Source organism: Sinocyclocheilus anshuiensis, unplaced genomic scaffold (assembly GCF_001515605.1).
Source record: "Sinocyclocheilus anshuiensis isolate Anshui unplaced genomic scaffold, SAMN03320099.WGS_v1.1 scaffold79, whole genome shotgun sequence".
In the NCBI taxonomy this organism is placed as follows: Eukaryota; Metazoa; Chordata; class Actinopteri; order Cypriniformes; family Cyprinidae; genus Sinocyclocheilus; species Sinocyclocheilus anshuiensis.
This window is the reverse complement of record NW_015548213.1, coordinates 264,479-281,581: the sequence shown is the minus strand read 5'-3', so window position 1 is coordinate 281,581 and position 17,103 is coordinate 264,479. Positions and strand designations below refer to the sequence as shown.

At 34.7% G+C, this 17,103-nt stretch overlaps 1 protein-coding gene across 1 annotated transcript; it reads left to right on the top strand.

The window, feature by feature from the left end:
• Window positions 1–1,409: 1,409 nt before the first annotated feature.
• LOC107653793 (cell death activator CIDE-A-like) lies at window positions 1,410–5,338 on the top strand. The gene is given in 5 exon segments (XM_016440615.1): window positions 1,410–1,481; window positions 2,503–2,626; window positions 3,576–3,731; window positions 4,354–4,526; window positions 5,197–5,338. Coding segments are annotated over 5 exon segments (603 nt in total). The 5' UTR covers window positions 1,410–1,440; the 3' UTR covers window positions 5,306–5,338.
• The last annotated feature ends 11,765 nt before the right edge of the window (window positions 5,339–17,103 follow it).

The following is a 17,103-nucleotide window of genomic DNA, read 5'->3' as shown; positions in this document are numbered from 1 at the left end:
GTGCGTGTGCTTCGGATGTGTGCGCTCAGAAAACCGTATATCAGAAGTTTAAACATATGTTTTAAAACGCATGATTTCAGCACAATAAACATGATAATCAGAACCAAAAATTATCATGTTTATCGATAATGTTTTTTAGCAAGTAGGAGCAGTAATGGCGCAGCTCTATTCTGGAAAAGGGGGCGGGGAGCAGCAGCTCATTTGCATTTAAAGAGACAGGCCCGAAAAACAGCCTGTTTCTGCTTCCACTCAAAATAGTCATTTTCGAAATGATATAACAAAAGATCTGTGGTGTATTTTGAGCTGAAACGTCACAGATACATTCTGGGGACACCAGAGACTTATATTACATATTGTAAAAAGGGGCATAATATGTCTCCTTTAAGTTTGAATTTATGATACTGACGTTATAGAGAAGAACGATCCTCACATTCTACCCGTACAAATCTTCAGTGACAGGGCATTGCCTAAAAGTAGACAAATGTTTATAACAGAACGAGTCATATTCCATGAATTCCCGGGTTTTTTTTCGCCCTCTTGTGGTTTATTATTATTATTATTATTTTTTATTCTACTGCATCAAATGGTACGTGGTTGTGTTCGCTGTCGGTTTAAGCATGCATACAGACCTTTGAACAATGTTATTTCTTTATCAACACAGTTTCGTTTAAGGGTGCTTTGGAAACAGATCCTTTCTGACTTTAAATTGAAATAGAAAGCCATAGAACAAGGCAACATAACATTTCCAGTAGCCAATATGCAACTGTAATGAGTTAGGCCTATATATGTTTTTGTTCTTTTTTAAGGATAGCATCTCACACATCCTGACTTCTAAAAACTAGTTTAAAGTCTCAGATGTAGCAACAATTCACACAGTAATTTATTTTAATCCATCCATTTTACCTAGTTGAACTTGAATGAGAACACAGTCTCATATGTTTGCTCTAATCATTTTTAATAGGTTATTCATAACAACAACAACAACAACAACAATAGTAGGCCTAATACATTAATAATAAAACATTAGCTCAGCATTAGCTACATGCAAATGTAGTTATTTTATGATTATTTTGTTTGTCCATGAATGTGAACAGTAGTAGTAAGCCTTTACTCCTCTTCTACAGAGCACAAATGGTCAGCAGGTATTTGTATAAATGTATGTATAAAACACATCCAATTTCATAATGGTATTATACGGACCCATGTCATAATCATGGAGCACTGCATGGTCCATTCCAGCAGCAGACTTTTGTAATTCATAATACTTTCACAACCTAGAAAACAACCAATATAGCATTGTGTTAGAAAAGACCTGAATTTATTCACTAGTGGGCATTAGTACAAACTCCTCCTGCGGGTCACACGTCTGCTCAGAGCATTAGTGTTTTCAGGTACAGCTCAGTGGATGTGTTCTGAACGTCTCCAGCAGTTCTGTGAAGTATGGAGTACGCGAAAACCTTGGTTCCCACATCTCTGATGAGGTAAGAGACTATTAATATTTTAGGTTTCAGTGTTAGAGGTCAACGGGATTTTTGGGGAGTCTCTTGGTTATTTGTGTAAATACAAGCTTGAAATTCTTTATAGAATTGTTGTATTATTTTAAATTTTATTTAATCTCTTAATAGTAGCACTAATTAATAGTACACAATAGTAACATTCATTAATGCAAGTCATGACAGCCTATGTTTTCCATTATTTTAACTCAAACCATTTTAAACAATTTCAACATGATTTTTTAAGTTACACACGGTTCAACTTGATTTTTTATTAAAGTCAGTTTTGATATTAAGTTGAAATGACTTATAAGGAAATGTTTTACAGTAACATGAACTAACAATAAACAATACAGCATATATTAATCTTGTTAAATGGTGATGTCTACATCTGCTAATACATTTTTAACATTTCAAATGGTATACATTAACAATGTTTTAAGAGCAAACACATTAATTAACAAGGAACATTAATATATTTCTAAATTAGCATTAAGCTATATTGTTCATTGTTAGTTTTTGATATGCAACAAATTGACCCTTATTTTAAGGTATTACCTTTTTAATTTAAAATTCATCATGCACACATCAAATAATTAAACCCCTGTAAGTGAAATACTATAAAACTACTGTGAAAGTGATCTGTACTCTGCTAGGAAAGTGTTTTTATCAAGCATTGCATTATTGCTGCAGTAGCAGACGCAGTAAACAGTTCTTTTCCTGTTTATATAACCATAACTCTTAACAAACAAGCTGTTATTTCTGGAATTCAGACAAGCTGTAGCTTTAGATTTACCCCTGAATGGTGCATACTACATTAAAGGTGCATATTAGTAGTTTAAAGAACATATCAAGGAAATCGCCCCAGTGACAGTTTTGTACCTTTTTCCTAATAGACTATCCTGAGATTGCAGGTCTAGTTTTGACGTTAACCACATTTAGACAACAATTATTTCTCTGTGCCATATTAAAGGGTCAGCTCTGATGGTGTGTTGATGTGGTGCTGTAGGTCTGTGTCGTCGGTGCAGACGTCTCTTGCCCATCCTCAGACCCGTCCATACAAGGTCTGCACGCAGAACCGCCGCAGGAGGAAAGGCTTCACCGCCAGCTCTCTAGCAGACCTCATGGAGCAGGTCAGATCTCTGGATGTCGTGTAAGATGCTGCATACTGTAGCAGGTGTTCTTTACAAGTTACACTAATATTTAGTTAGTTAGTTATACACTAATATTCAATGCTGCATTTATGCAAAAAAAAAGAAAAAAGAATACAATAAAAACAGCATCACTGTGAAGTGCATTATTGTGATGTATTATTACCATTTATATAACTGTTTTCTATTTTAATGTATTTTAAAATGTAATTTATTTCTGTCATGGCAAAGCTGAATTTTCAGCATTTATTTCCAACAAAATGTTTACAAAATTTAATGCAACCTTGCTGAATTTATTAATTTCTTTCAGACAAACAAATACATACAAATTTGATTGACCCCACGGAATGGTAGTGCATTTAAATTTATTATTATTATTATTTGAGTTTCAAAAAATAAAAAAGCTAAAAAGGCTTTGAAACAATTTTCACTAAGAAATTGCTAGTAAATTTCATGAATAACTACAAAAATGGCAAGTAACACAGTAGAAAGTAGAAAGACTGAAATTTCTCGTAAAATGTACTCTAATAATCGTTGTTTTATTTACAACTCATTAATTTTGTTTATGCTTGCCGATCCAGAAAATCTGATTTTCATTTATTTTGCAGTCATCGAAAACATGCAGTATCAAATGATTTAAAAATATGGAAGAGTCTTAGTAATGCGCAATACAAAATATTAAAAGTCATGGAAATATGTAATGTGAATATATGTATTCCTAAAATATTTAGTGACTCTCTGTGCAGTTGTGCATGCAAGCCCACATGATAACATCAGTTTATTCATTGAGCTTCAGTCAGATCTTACTGGAGATTTCTAAATTAATTAATATACTAAATATAATCGTTTGTACCAATTGCACGGCTTGGTACATGACATACAAAGTTAAAACACAAAGTCATATGTGGAGTCCTAATATCTCTCTCTACAGGTGGCCAGTTCTTTCTTGATAACGTGTCAGTTCCTCACACTTGTGCTGGAGGATGATGGGACGGTGGTGGACTCTGAGGCTTTTTTTCAATCTCTGCCTACAAATACAGCATTCATGGTCCTGGAGAAAGGGTAAGCGTGGACCACCAATGAACTGGTACAGCAGTTATATGCATTTTTAATTTGTAATTTAACAAAATTTTAAAAAGATTTTTAACTAAGTTATCTTCATTATCTGCATTATATTCAACAAGACAAAATATTATTTTGAAATAAATAGTCTACATAAATAAACAAACAAATAACTTGTGGAAAAAAAAAGTTTCAATATTTTATCTACCTGCGCATCATGTGGCTATTAACTGACATATGGGAGAAATGTGAACATGCAAATGTGTTGTTAAATTACTGAAATATTAATTAGGGATAGTTCACCCAAAAATAAAAATTACACCATGATTTACTCACCATCAAGCCATCCTAGGTGTATTTGGGGGGCGGGGGTTGAGATAGAAGAAAGTCTTATACACCTATGGTTTGAGGGTGAGTGTGTTGTTTCATTTGCAGCTGTTAATTTATCAGTTTTGTTGATTCGAAGCTTTCACCAGCATTTGTTATTTAAAGCTTATTCATTTAATCATTGCAAGAGTTATATTTGCTGAAACGATCTTTGTGTTTTTGCTCCACTAGGGTGCAGGCTTGCATTTACCCCAAACGCTCATGACATAATAGCTCGTTTCAATCTGTGCCAATCATTGCCCTCAATCCATATTTCACAGGTTCTGCCAAGTTTCAGACAGCCAAGAAGAAGTGGAATTGCTAAATTGAGCTTTGACCTGTACAAACTGAACCCAAAGGATTTTCTGGGATGCCTCACTGTTAAAGCCACACTCTATGAAATATACACACTCTCATATGACATCAAGTGCACCAGAGCCAAGTACTTTCTGAAGTAAGACACACACACACACACACACACACACACACACACACAAAGATTTCCTATCGCCAGGCTGCAGTATGAATAAAATGAATGTTTGTCTGGACAATCATATGTGACCCTGGAGCACAAAAGCAGTAATAAGTAGCACAGGTATATTTGTAGCAATAGCCAACAATACATTGTATGGGTCTGAATTATACATTTTTCTTTTATGCCAAAAATCATTAGGATATTAAGTAAAGATAATGCTCCATGAAGATATTTTGTACATTTCCCATACTGTAAATATATCAAAACTTAATTTTTGATTAGTACTATGCATTGCTAAGAACTTCATTTGGACATCTTTAAAGGCGATTTTCTCAATATTTAGATTTTTTTGCACCCTCAGATTCCAGATTTTCAAATAGTTGTATCTCAGCCAAATATTGTTCTCAATTTCGACCCTTATGACTGGTTTTGTGGTCCAGGTTCACATATAAGCTATAAGCATATACAGATGGATCTGACTATTAGTGAAAATGCTTCTATTCTTCTTTCATCGTTTAACACAGATGTTTTTCCCATTAAAAATTATGTAAATCAAAGAGCAATCTGGGATTACCATGGTATGGAAAGTGTTCCTTGTTGTTCATGTACTAAAAGGTCTGTCTTTTCCCTCTCTTTTTTCCTTCTTCAGGTCTTTATTGTGGTGTTTCATGTACATGGCCAAACTGGTGGGTCAGGTTCTGCTGTACGGCTCTGCGTATGTGTTGCGGTATATTGGGGATGAGGAATCCTCAAGCTAAACAGATCAGATCGAAATAGTGGGAAGAAATGAATACTGCACTCATTTTTTAGTTTTTGCTTAGACAAATATCAATATATTTTTGTCCTTTTATGTGGCTTATTTCATAACTGCTTATTTCTAAAATGTACTGTGAATAAAAAAAAATTGTGAACTAAATGAGAACTGAATATTTTGCATGTCATCTTTTATCAGACTTGTGCTAAAATGATCTGCAGTTGAACTTGTTGTGTGACTGCATTTTTAAAAGACTTTATCTGATTTACTTATCCATCAGAATGAAACTCCCAAAAGTCAAAATGCTACAAAATGATGCAAGCACATTTCCGCATTGGAATAATAATAATAATAATAATAGTAATAATAATAATTATAATAATAATAATAAAGTAAACTGTGACTCTTTTTCTCGCAATTGAGTTTCTATCTCACAATTATGACTTTGTGATATAAAAAGAATTGCAAGAAAAAAGTCAGAGTTGCGAGATATAAACGTACAATTCTGAGAAGAACAAAAGAGTCAGAATTGCTTATAAAAAATGTTTTCCTCAGTTCTGAGTTTATATCTAGCAATTCTGTTTTTTTTTTCCTGTAGTGGAATAAAAATAAAGTTAAATACAACTTTTTATCTCAAAATTCTGACTTTCTCGCAATTGCGAGTTTATATCTCACAATTCTGAGATATATATATATATACAAAAAAAAAATAAAAATCAGAATTCAGAGAAAACAACTCTGAATTTTGAGATAAAATGTTGTCATTACCTTAAAAAAATAAATAAAAATGTAACCACGTACTAGTAACCACGTGATTACTGATATCAAAAATAAAGGTTTTTACTAGTAAGAATTGTATTTCTGATATGTGAAATTGGAATTTCAACTAGTAAGAAATTAGCTCTTGATATCAACAATTGATTTTGAATGGCAGCCTATGGTGACATTTAACTAGTGAAAATACAATTACAGATATCAAGAATTAACATTGTTACTAGTAGAAATCTAATTCCTGATATCAAGAATGAACATTTTAACTAGTAAAAATTGAATTGTTGATATCAAGAATTCATATCCTGAGAAAGAATAAAAGTCAAAACGGCTTGCCATACCTTCACTGTAAAAAAAAATCCGTAAAATGTACGTTATAAAACCTGCAGCTGTGGTTGCCGGAATTTTACAGTAAAAAATACGGTAGCAACATTTTAGGTTTTACGGTTTTAACTTAAATTTACAGTTAAATACCGTAATTTCATTAACTGATATATTGTTAATATACCAACCTATTGAAGTACTGAAATCTGTTTTGTACCTTTGTAATACACTGATAACCACCAAAAGCAGGTGGTGATGAGAAAGTCACATGATGAACCAAAGCCCATCACAAGCAGCTTTTAAATAATAACATATATAGAAGGCGCACAGTGTCATTCACACAAACACTAAACACCATCATGGTAACACACATGAAACTGAAATAATGCAATAAACATTCATTTAACAACATTAGGTGTAACACACAACCCTAATATACAAAACTGATAAGAAAAAACTAAGAAGAAACATAGTTATTTCAACAAAAAAACATCAAATTTGAAATGTAACGCAGGGAATTCTGGGAATGTCAATTTACGGTTATTCACTGTAAATTATACGGTCTTTTTCACTTCCAAAAACGGTATACTACCGTAAAATTAATGTCCAATACATGTAATGTCCAATACAGTTTTTCACCATATATAGTAGGGGAATTTACCGTTAACCATTTAACAGGTTTTTACTGTAGCACTTTTACAGTCTTTTACCGTTAAATTCACGGTCATTTTTTACAGTGTGCCGTGCTGAGCGCTATAGCCTAGTATGCAGAGAATCTGAACCGTCGCGCTTTATCACACAGTTCAGTTTGGGGACACTGTCTGAAATGACATCTAAACTAACGCAAAACCACTGTGACACATCTAGTTCTGGGAAGTCATCAGCGACGAGCACGGCATCGATGCAGCCGGCAACTATGTGGGTGACTCAGTCCTGCAGCTTGACAGAATTAATGTATACTACAACGAGGCGTCCTGTAAGTATGTGTGTCAGTGTGTGAGTATGATATCAGTGTGCTTGTCTCTCCTCCTCTCAAACTCACAATGACCTTAAACGTTTGAACGGTGTATCTACGGCCAACGATGGCGAGGAAGCATTTGAGGATGAAGAGGAAGAGGTGAACGAGTGAACGACAGATGCATTTTTGCTGTTTCTTTTCTGTTGTTTTTTAAGCTGCGATTTTTACTTTTTGTATGTGGATGACTGAAGTCCTAGTAAACAAACAATGCTTGCAATAAATGCTTTTTGAGGACCATATACATTTGTACTGTGAATATTTTTGTTTTTTATAATTATTATTAATTGTTATTATTATTATTTATAAATATTTGGTATTATATACAGTACACTTGGACTTGATTAATTTATTAATGGTGCTAATAATAAGTACTGAACTGTTTGAATCAAATTATTAATTAAACACCACTTAAAAATGTCTTCCAAATATTATATATTTTTACTATAGTGTCTTATTTGATATTACAATCAAAGTTAATATATTTTAAATGTATTAAATTGCAGCTTTATCGTCACAAATGTGCAACTATGAATATATTTAAATACATGGCATTCAAGTTTCAATAAAAATGACATTAAAGTATATTTTAGTTTATCATAAATTCTTGTCAGTATATTTGGCAGTACTTAAACCATATTTCAAAGGCAATAGAATTACAAAATTACATATACAGTAAAAATATACTTAAGTCCAACTTAAGTGGGTCAAAAAGCGCTCTAAAGTTTAGCAAATTGCATTTAATATCAATTTAAACTATAACGCATTTTCATTCCATTGCAATTAACATGCAATTCAGTGCCCGAAAACATTACATTCAGTTCGCACTTAAGTACAGTATATTCTTCCAAATGATATTATTTCCGTAACAAATACTTTTTTTAAAAGTATGCAAAAGTATGTTTCTATCTCTTAAGGGTTGGAGCAAATAATGTTTAATATTATATAATGTTGCGCATAAAAAGAAGCTGTAACTGGGCAGTACATTTTCAAAAGGTATACTGTAATTATCACTTAAGTGTGCATTTTGGTACATATTACTACCTAAACTGTACATATTAGTATCTACAGCATATTAGTTCCTTTTGAAAGGATACCATCCCAACAACAGCTTTTGTACCTTTTTTTTCTGAGAGTGTAGTCATAGAGCATTTGACTTGAGCTAAAATCCTATGGAGGATAGGTGAGGTTAGAGCCAGTCTTTCTGAATAACACATGCTTTGTTCATATTCGCTTGTGTCTCGTAACACACAGGCTCTTGTTCCAGCCTCGGACGCAAATCCTGCTCACTCAACCTTCTATTATTCTCAACAGCTGCTGAGCAAGCCGTTCTACACTCTCAACAGCTGCTGAGAAAGCCGTTCTACACTTAGCAGCATGTAACTAACAATAGAGGAAGTCCAGTCTCGACACAACTATTTAGAGCACAGTATTAGCAAACACAAAGGGCTTACAGCTGGATATTGTACCATCAGACACAAACTCTGAAATAGGAGTGATTTACAAAAGCTTTTCAAATTTGAATTTGAATCCTGATCTCTGGACTCTGAGCGTGTACAGAATTCGAAGGTGAGAAGCCATTTGGGAAAAAAGGAATTGTTAAATAAATTAGTCCTCCATAAAACGAAAAGAAAATTAAATGAATTAAATGTAAATAAAATAAAGGAAATGGAAAAAGATTAAATAAAACGTAATAATTTATAAAGTAAAGTATATCATTCTTAATTACATTTAACAATTAAAAATGTAGTAAATAGATAAATAAATTCTGTAAATAATGCAATAAAATACTATTTTCAAAATAAAATGTTTGTATATTTGCAAATCGATTTATTTATATTTTTATTTTCAAATTATTTTATTTTTTAATAAGTACAAATGTACATTTTTTATTATAAAATAAATTATCTTTGTATGTGCATATTTTATTGTCAGTTTGCAAAGTGATTTATTTCTATTTTTATTTTCGAATCATTAATTCACATCTTCACATTTTGGTGATTTCTCCTTGCTAAATAATTTACCATTTTATACAGCATTAAAAAGAGTAATATAATTATAAAATAAAATAAAATACATTTTATTCAGAAAATAAATGAATGATTGTATATATGCATTTAAATGTCAGTTTTTGAACAAATAATTGCTTCACATTTTTACAGCATATCTCTCCTAGTTCCTCAGAACTTGCTAACAAGGCTAATGGAGTGATACAGTCTCTTAAAGGGGTCATATGATATTGCTAAAAAGAACATTATACACAGTGACATAGACATGTGGGAGCGTGTTTAAACGAGGTGTTTTAGGAGGGTGTGGACCAGTCTTAACTTTTATAAAGAATATCTCTTTGGGTTTGAGACTTTAGTCTTTGCAACTTTAGGGATCTTATCTATTCACGAACAGCTTGTAACACTCCAAAGAGAAAGGAAAACTTGAAATCGCATCATATGACCCCTTTAACAAAACAAACAAGAGGTCCATGTGTGAGATATTTTGAAATATGAAATGGTTATTCGCAGGATCACGAAAGGCTGGACGCAGGGGTTTAGAGGTCTTTCTTTGGTATGTTTAACAGCTGCAGTCGACTCAGCTGAGAGGAAAGTGGGTCAGAGTGTCTCGCTCACATTTCCGTAAGAACCAAAACGCCGAAACCTCCAGTCTTAGGACTGGGAGGATAGTTATGTGTGATTGTTCTGTATTCCCTGTGCATGTTGGAATATCCAAACGGTTTTAGCTGCAGTATCACTTAACTCACTGTCAGAGCATGTGGGAGTCTGTCACAGCATGCCCAATAAGGCTTCGAAAATGTATCTGGAATCTACTGGAGTCTCATTTGTTTAAACCAACAATTCATCCTCAGATATATTCGATGTCAATGCTTAGAAATGGGTGCAAAGTAACAATAATTATGCAAAGTGTCTGCTTAAAATGCATGGTTAGAAAATATATATAGCTCATGTGCCTAAACATTTATATAACATCTTGAACATGGTGCTGGGCTTGCACAGATTCATGTTTCTAAAAGAACTGCCGTCTGCAGGCTTATTTCACTTGGGGTCATATTTATGGCTCTTTTCAAATTGTTTATACAAAAGCAAACCGTATCAGTTAGATCATTCCTTATAGCAACAGCACGGCAAACAGGGCAGCAAACTAGATACATTCCAGACTCTTCTATTCATATCAGAATTACACGTATAAGAGTGTGGTTTGTTATTCAGAGAGCCATATTTTAGTGAGCATAGATCAAACTTTTGCATCCAGTTATGAGAATGTGTCTTGTCTGGATTTTTCAGCTTCATTTCATTCTGTCACCATCCTCAATTCATATTTCATATCACTGTGGGTTATTTGAAATACAAATATGTTGCAATGGATGTTACGATAAAAAAACATTGGTTGTGAATATGGGAAATTATGAATTACTGCAACTCTCCTTCTAAAAAATACATGGATCTCCATGTAAAATATTAGGACACAACTTGAGAGCTGCTTAATCAGCCTCTCAAAAACTAGGGTTGATCTGTGTAAAGATTCATCTAAAAAATGCATTACACAACACTGACTATCTGGACAGCACCAGAAATATGCAAAGGACGACTTGACTATGCCTATGATTTAGCTGGTCTAAAAAATAGTCTGTAACACTTTACTTAAAGCCTTTTTGTGTAATGCATTATAAAAGTAGTTTTTATTCATTAAATATAATGCATTGAACATTCTCTTGAATAATTGTAACCCACGGTTAATACATTATAACACATCAATTAATTGTCACTTTGCATTTTAAATTCAGTTATAATTATTTATGAATAATTATAATGCTTAATAACACTTTATAATGCATTGCATATTTTTTTGTAAATATTTTGCAACTATTAATTTTCCTCCACTGACCAGTTTTTTCCACATCATGTTTAAGATATAAATTACCACATTTTTTTTAAAAATCCGACTGATACGGTAGTGTGATTCAAAGATTTTCATGGATAATAGTTTCCTACTTAAAGCACTAGTGTTCAAATGTATTTCAAACCATGGATTATTTCCCTGCTGTTTAAATCAATAGAAACCCTCACAGAAAGTGTAATGGTTTTATAGTTATAAGAGGAATTGTAATAGAAACTGTAATGGTCCCCGGTGGGTCTCTGCCAGTAATTTACCTTCTAATGGTGGCATGTTAAATTAACTAATTCAAAAATAGGCCAAAACAGGCCCAATGGCCCTATGCAAATATCAAAACTCAACATATGCCATGCCCCTACCTAACATAAATGTTTTACCGTCACTTATGCATTATACACAATTTCAACTTAAAAAATCACTAGCAGTAACATAAGTCTGTTTTAATTAAGGAGCTCAAAGGCCCCTCCCTCACAGAACTCATAATCTAGCACAGTTTTATAATTGGTAGAATGTTAAATACACTCATTTCAGTCAATGACAATTTATGCAATATGTCAAATCTTTAAACTGCAGAAGAAAAAAAAAATACATCGGTAAAGATCGGTAGATCGGTAAAATAATTGGTAAAAAATCCATTCGGGATTTTTTGGAGACCATTTGGAGAGTATCCACTGAACGCAAACAGCGTATTCTGTTCTGTGTCAGCTGCGTCACGCGGATACGTTTTCTATGTTGTTTGTGCTTTGATTTGAACAAAAACAACGTATATGTGTGGTGTGGCTGACACAGAACAACAGCTGGCAAAACCAGTCAGACTATAGAAGGAAGAAGAAAATGTCCATGTAGTTGTCTGTGTTTACTGCAATCATTTCATCAGTCACTATGGCACTGCTGCTCATCAGCTTCACTGTTTCAGCCGTAAGTTTCTACGGGGCATCTATGACCTTCATGCCTGGAAACAGATATCCAGATAGAACAATGGAGGTACGTCCAGGTTATTACATAAGAACTAAGCTAATATCTCTTTCATTAAATGACAATTTGTATTTGCTCTATTTCTGTTATTTTACTTGAAATTAAACATAACGGAGAACTGAATCACTTATTGTTTTTTAAACTCGCTGTCTTCAGTGAAACACAAAAGAAGTTATTTAGAAAATGTCTCAGTGAAAGTCCAATGTTGTTTTGAATGCATTCTTTATAATATCACGGATGGCTTATTTGCAATTGTGCAGAAAAAGCTGACACTCAAACAGCAGAAGCACACACCAAATCTGCAAAACCATACACTAATTCTCGGCCTTTGACTCAGTTTTCAATTCCATAAAACACTTTTTGCAAAACACAACACACAATTCTTTATGTATCTCCCAAAAATCTAACAGGAATTAATATTATGGCAAAGGTGTTTGCAAATGTTTGCTTTTGAGATGTGTTTGTGGTATTGTGAATGCAGTGCTTCGTTTTGCAAGAGATGCGAGGCATTTTGTATTTTGTGTGTGCAATTCTCGGATTTGTGTGTAAAGTTTTGAAAAAAAAGTGGCAAAGTTTTGAAAACGTGTGCAAGCAGTTGAAAAAAACTGAGAAAAAGAGCTTTAAAGAGAAGCACTTTCATGGCATCTTTCTTAATACATTTAAAGTGCACTTAGCCATGTATTTTAAAGTAAAACTTAATTTGACATTTTAAAGTACATTTATTTATTGTTTTATAGCCTAATCTTTTGTCATGATTTTAAAAAGTACACTTATTTTGATGTCGACTAAAACACATAAGCACATATGTAATAAACTGCAACTTTTTTGAATAAAAAATGTGTAATTTCAAATACTATAAATACTATATTTAAAAACACAACATAACATTTGTTTAATGTTATGTTGTTACAACATAAGTATTTTAGTTTACCATAAATGTCTGTCGGTACATTCAGCAGTACACTTTAACCATATTTCAAAAACATTAGAAGTAATTATGATATTACATATAAACATATACTTAAATCCTAACAAAGTCCTAACAATCACATAAATAGTCCACCACAGATAGGCTACTATCGTATACTAAAATGGAAGAGGACACCTATGTCAAATGAAAGAAATGGTTGAAAAAATGTTTAGCGATAAAAACCTAAACCATAAACTGTGGTAAAAGTGTTCTGGGCTGCTACTTATGTCTTCCGCCAGGGGGTGTTTTATGGCTGAGAAATGGTGATCCATTGAGCCGCATTCAAATGGTAGGCTAGTTTTGGTCGCCAGGTAAAGACAGATGTGCTGAACTTTCGCTGTTTGACACCTTTATGGAAAGTAGCATTTTTAAATTCATCCTCTTGTGACTAGCACTGTTTTCATTTAGCTCAAGATAGCCAGCCTACAATCCCAAGCGTTTCCATCCTATAGCCGTTTTTGAATACAAGAATGAACACTATAGACAGTTTCAATTTAATTGAAAATATTAATAAGAGTTGAAATAAGAGATTATCACAACACATTAGTATGGACAAAACCAAAGAAAAATCACTAAAGCAGTGTACCGTAAATGTATTAACTTTGTGGAGAAGCTCAGTGTTTATAGATTATATTCAGAGGCATGTGCTGCTGTATCAGTAATCCTCCCAGTGAGTTATAATAACAGACTGAGCTATATTCTTGAAACAAAGACTTAGATATTTCTTCAGAAATTAGTAAAGAAACAGATGGTAGATTGGTATAATGAGGAAATTCTTCAGCTGCTTCAAAACAGCACCAGAAAACCCCTGAAAGGAGTGACATGACAGTGACATCTAACAGACCCTTGGTCGCCAGCATCGTAAATCCTGCAAAAACACTATACTTTGTATTTTTTTTTACCTTTGCATCTAATACAATTGCATCTCGTTCACCACTCCTGGCTGGTGGAACGATCTTCCCACCCCTATACTTATTTGAACAATGTCTAAGAACTTGGTATTACAACCACTTCCTGTGTCTGTTTGCCTCTTAAGAAGAATCGCTTTATGTATCCCCCAATTGTAAGTCGCTTTGGATAAAAGCGTCTGCTAAATGACTAAATGTAAATGTAAATGTAATACAGCGACTGTGGGAGTTATGGTAAATTTGACATTGTTCTCTTTTCTGACTGCAGTTTCTTTCGTTGTGATTTCTTTCCTCTTTTTAAAAGTTGTGAAAACACAAATGAGTTTTTCTTTTGCTATTTGAGCAAATGATAACACAAGAAATATATATTAGATGTAGTCTCCCGTTTACTGCTATAGAAGCTTACCCAACTATGACAACATTCTCTTCTGAAAACCCAGAAATGTGAAAAGGATCCATCACTGAGGAGGGTAAGACTATATTTCTAATACTTTTAATACTTAGGGTTAGGATTTTCCCCTCAAATTCATAATTGTAACAGTGTCATAGGACCACAAGATGGCAGGATTATACTTTCTCTGAGTAAAACAGTCAGTTTGCTTTATCTGTGAACTCAGAGCATACTGTAATTATCACTTTACATACAATACTATATAAATAAATGCTTTTATTCAGCAAGGATGCATTGAATTAAATCAAAGTAAATAAATGCTGTTATTTCAAACTTTCTAGCCCTCAAAAAAAAAAAAAAAAAAAATTAGTCATGGTTTCCACAAAAATGTGAAGGGGTATAACTGTTTTCATCATTATAATAACAATCAAAAATGTTTATTGAGCAGCAAATCAGCATATTAGAATGATTTCTGAAGATCATGTGACACTGAAGACTGGAGTAATGATGCTGAAAATACAGCTGCGCATCACAGAAATCAATTACAATATTTTCAAATAGTTACATTAAATTGGAATAATGTTTTACAATATTACTCTTTTTACTGATGAAATAAATGCAGCCTTGATGGGCATTCAACGGTCATTTAACAACTTAACTATTGTATTTCCAAATGACCTCACGAGCCCTTAAGCAAGACCCTCAGGGTGAAAACAAACAATGGAGACGATGAAAAAGCGCAGGAGATCTCAAGAGGACGTGATTTGCTGATAGCATTAATATGTTTGAAGACAGAATCGCTCACAGAGTGCACAAGGCTATCTAATTGGAAATTAAAGTAACCCGAGACACTCGTCTCCGACGCGTCGAGGTTTAAAGAAACACACATAAAACAGATGAACAATTCTCGCTCTTGGCCAGAAAGCACTTTCTTTTATGAGGCGCGCGATTAGGGATTCTGTTCACCTGCGGCTGCTCCTGCAGACTCTCACAATCGAAGGAGAAAAACGACCGCTGAGATTCCCACCGCTGCCGTTAGCGGCAGAACTGCAAGCTCAGCCCTCGAGCAGCGAGAGCAAATCAGATATGTGGGCATTATCACCGTGGGAGAATCCGTCCCTAATCAAATAACCAGTGATGCTGCTACACGCCGGCCTCTTGTTTTGTTTGCAGTGCTTAGAATGCAAACAGATTTCAAGTGAAGTAATCCGAGGGTCTGCGTCTGGCACAAGAGACGGATCTGGCACTGTGCGCCGTCAGGAAAGGCCCGGCTGCCTTGGAAACAGAGAAGAAGGCGACCCAAAGGAGGAAAGCACTCAAGAAGGGGGCGGGAGGCAGAGGGAAAAAAGGTGGAGTGTTGTATAAAGAGAGAGAGAGAGAGGGAATAGAGAGCTAGAGGCAGAGTGAAAACACATTGGAGCCTAGAGTGAGAGTAACTGAATGAGGCAGAGCGAGTCCGGCCTCGACTCTGAGGCGTTCTTCACACTCCGGCACTCACCTCACTCATTCACAAAACAAACGCAGGAAGGCGGAGAGGAAGCCGAGAGAAATATCTGCTCCGTGTAACAGGAGGCAGTGCAGCAGCGGAGCGCCCCGAGGAGACGTCAGGAGGAGGTTAACCGCAAACACCGACCCCGAGCGAGAGCAGCGCGGCGCACATCCTCCACAGCGCCACAGATGCCACAGACTCCCTCATCCTTGAGTGGAAAGCAGAGGGCTCCTGCCGAAGGGGGTCCCGACAGATGCGGCGGTCCCTGCGCGGGGCCCTCAGGTGTCTGGGGGTGAAGGTGTGCCGGAGGAGCGCTCTGCTCGTCGTCCTGCTGTGGTTGGCCTCCTGGCTCTTCCTCAACGGCCTGGTGTTTGTGCACAGGAACATGTTCTCTGACTTCTGCACTGAAGACAAGAGCAAAGAGATCCTGCAGAGGGTGGTAAGGCTAACTTTTGTCATCGCTCAAATCAGTATTTTAGCAAAAAGTCTGTACTTTATGGATATGACCAAAAAGTCTGGATATCAACTTGTCAGGCTTGCCTAATTTGAAAAAAGAGCAAATTTAAAAAATATATGTGACCCTGGAGCACAAAAGCAGTCTTAAGTCGCTGGGGTATATTTGTAGCAATAGCCAACAATACATTGTATGGGTCAAAATTATCGATTTTTCTTTTATGCCAAAAATCATTAGGATATTAAGTAAAGATCATGTTCCATGAAGATATTTTGTAAATTTCCTACCGTAAATATATCAAAACTTAATTTTTGAGTAGTAATATGCATTGCTAAGAACTTCATTTGGACAACTTTAAAGATGATTTTCTCATAACAAACCATACATCAATGGGAAGCTTATTTATTCAGCTTTCAGATGCATAAATCTCAATTTCAAAAAATTGACGCTTATGACTCGTTTTTGTGCTCCAGGGTCACATACAGCTGCCTTTTAAATTTCAGGATGCTTAGCTGCATTCATAATGCACATGAAATGAACCCTCACTTGAATGTCGTCTTGTGTTGCTGTAGCTCTGCCATGATCGGGGATATCTGGCG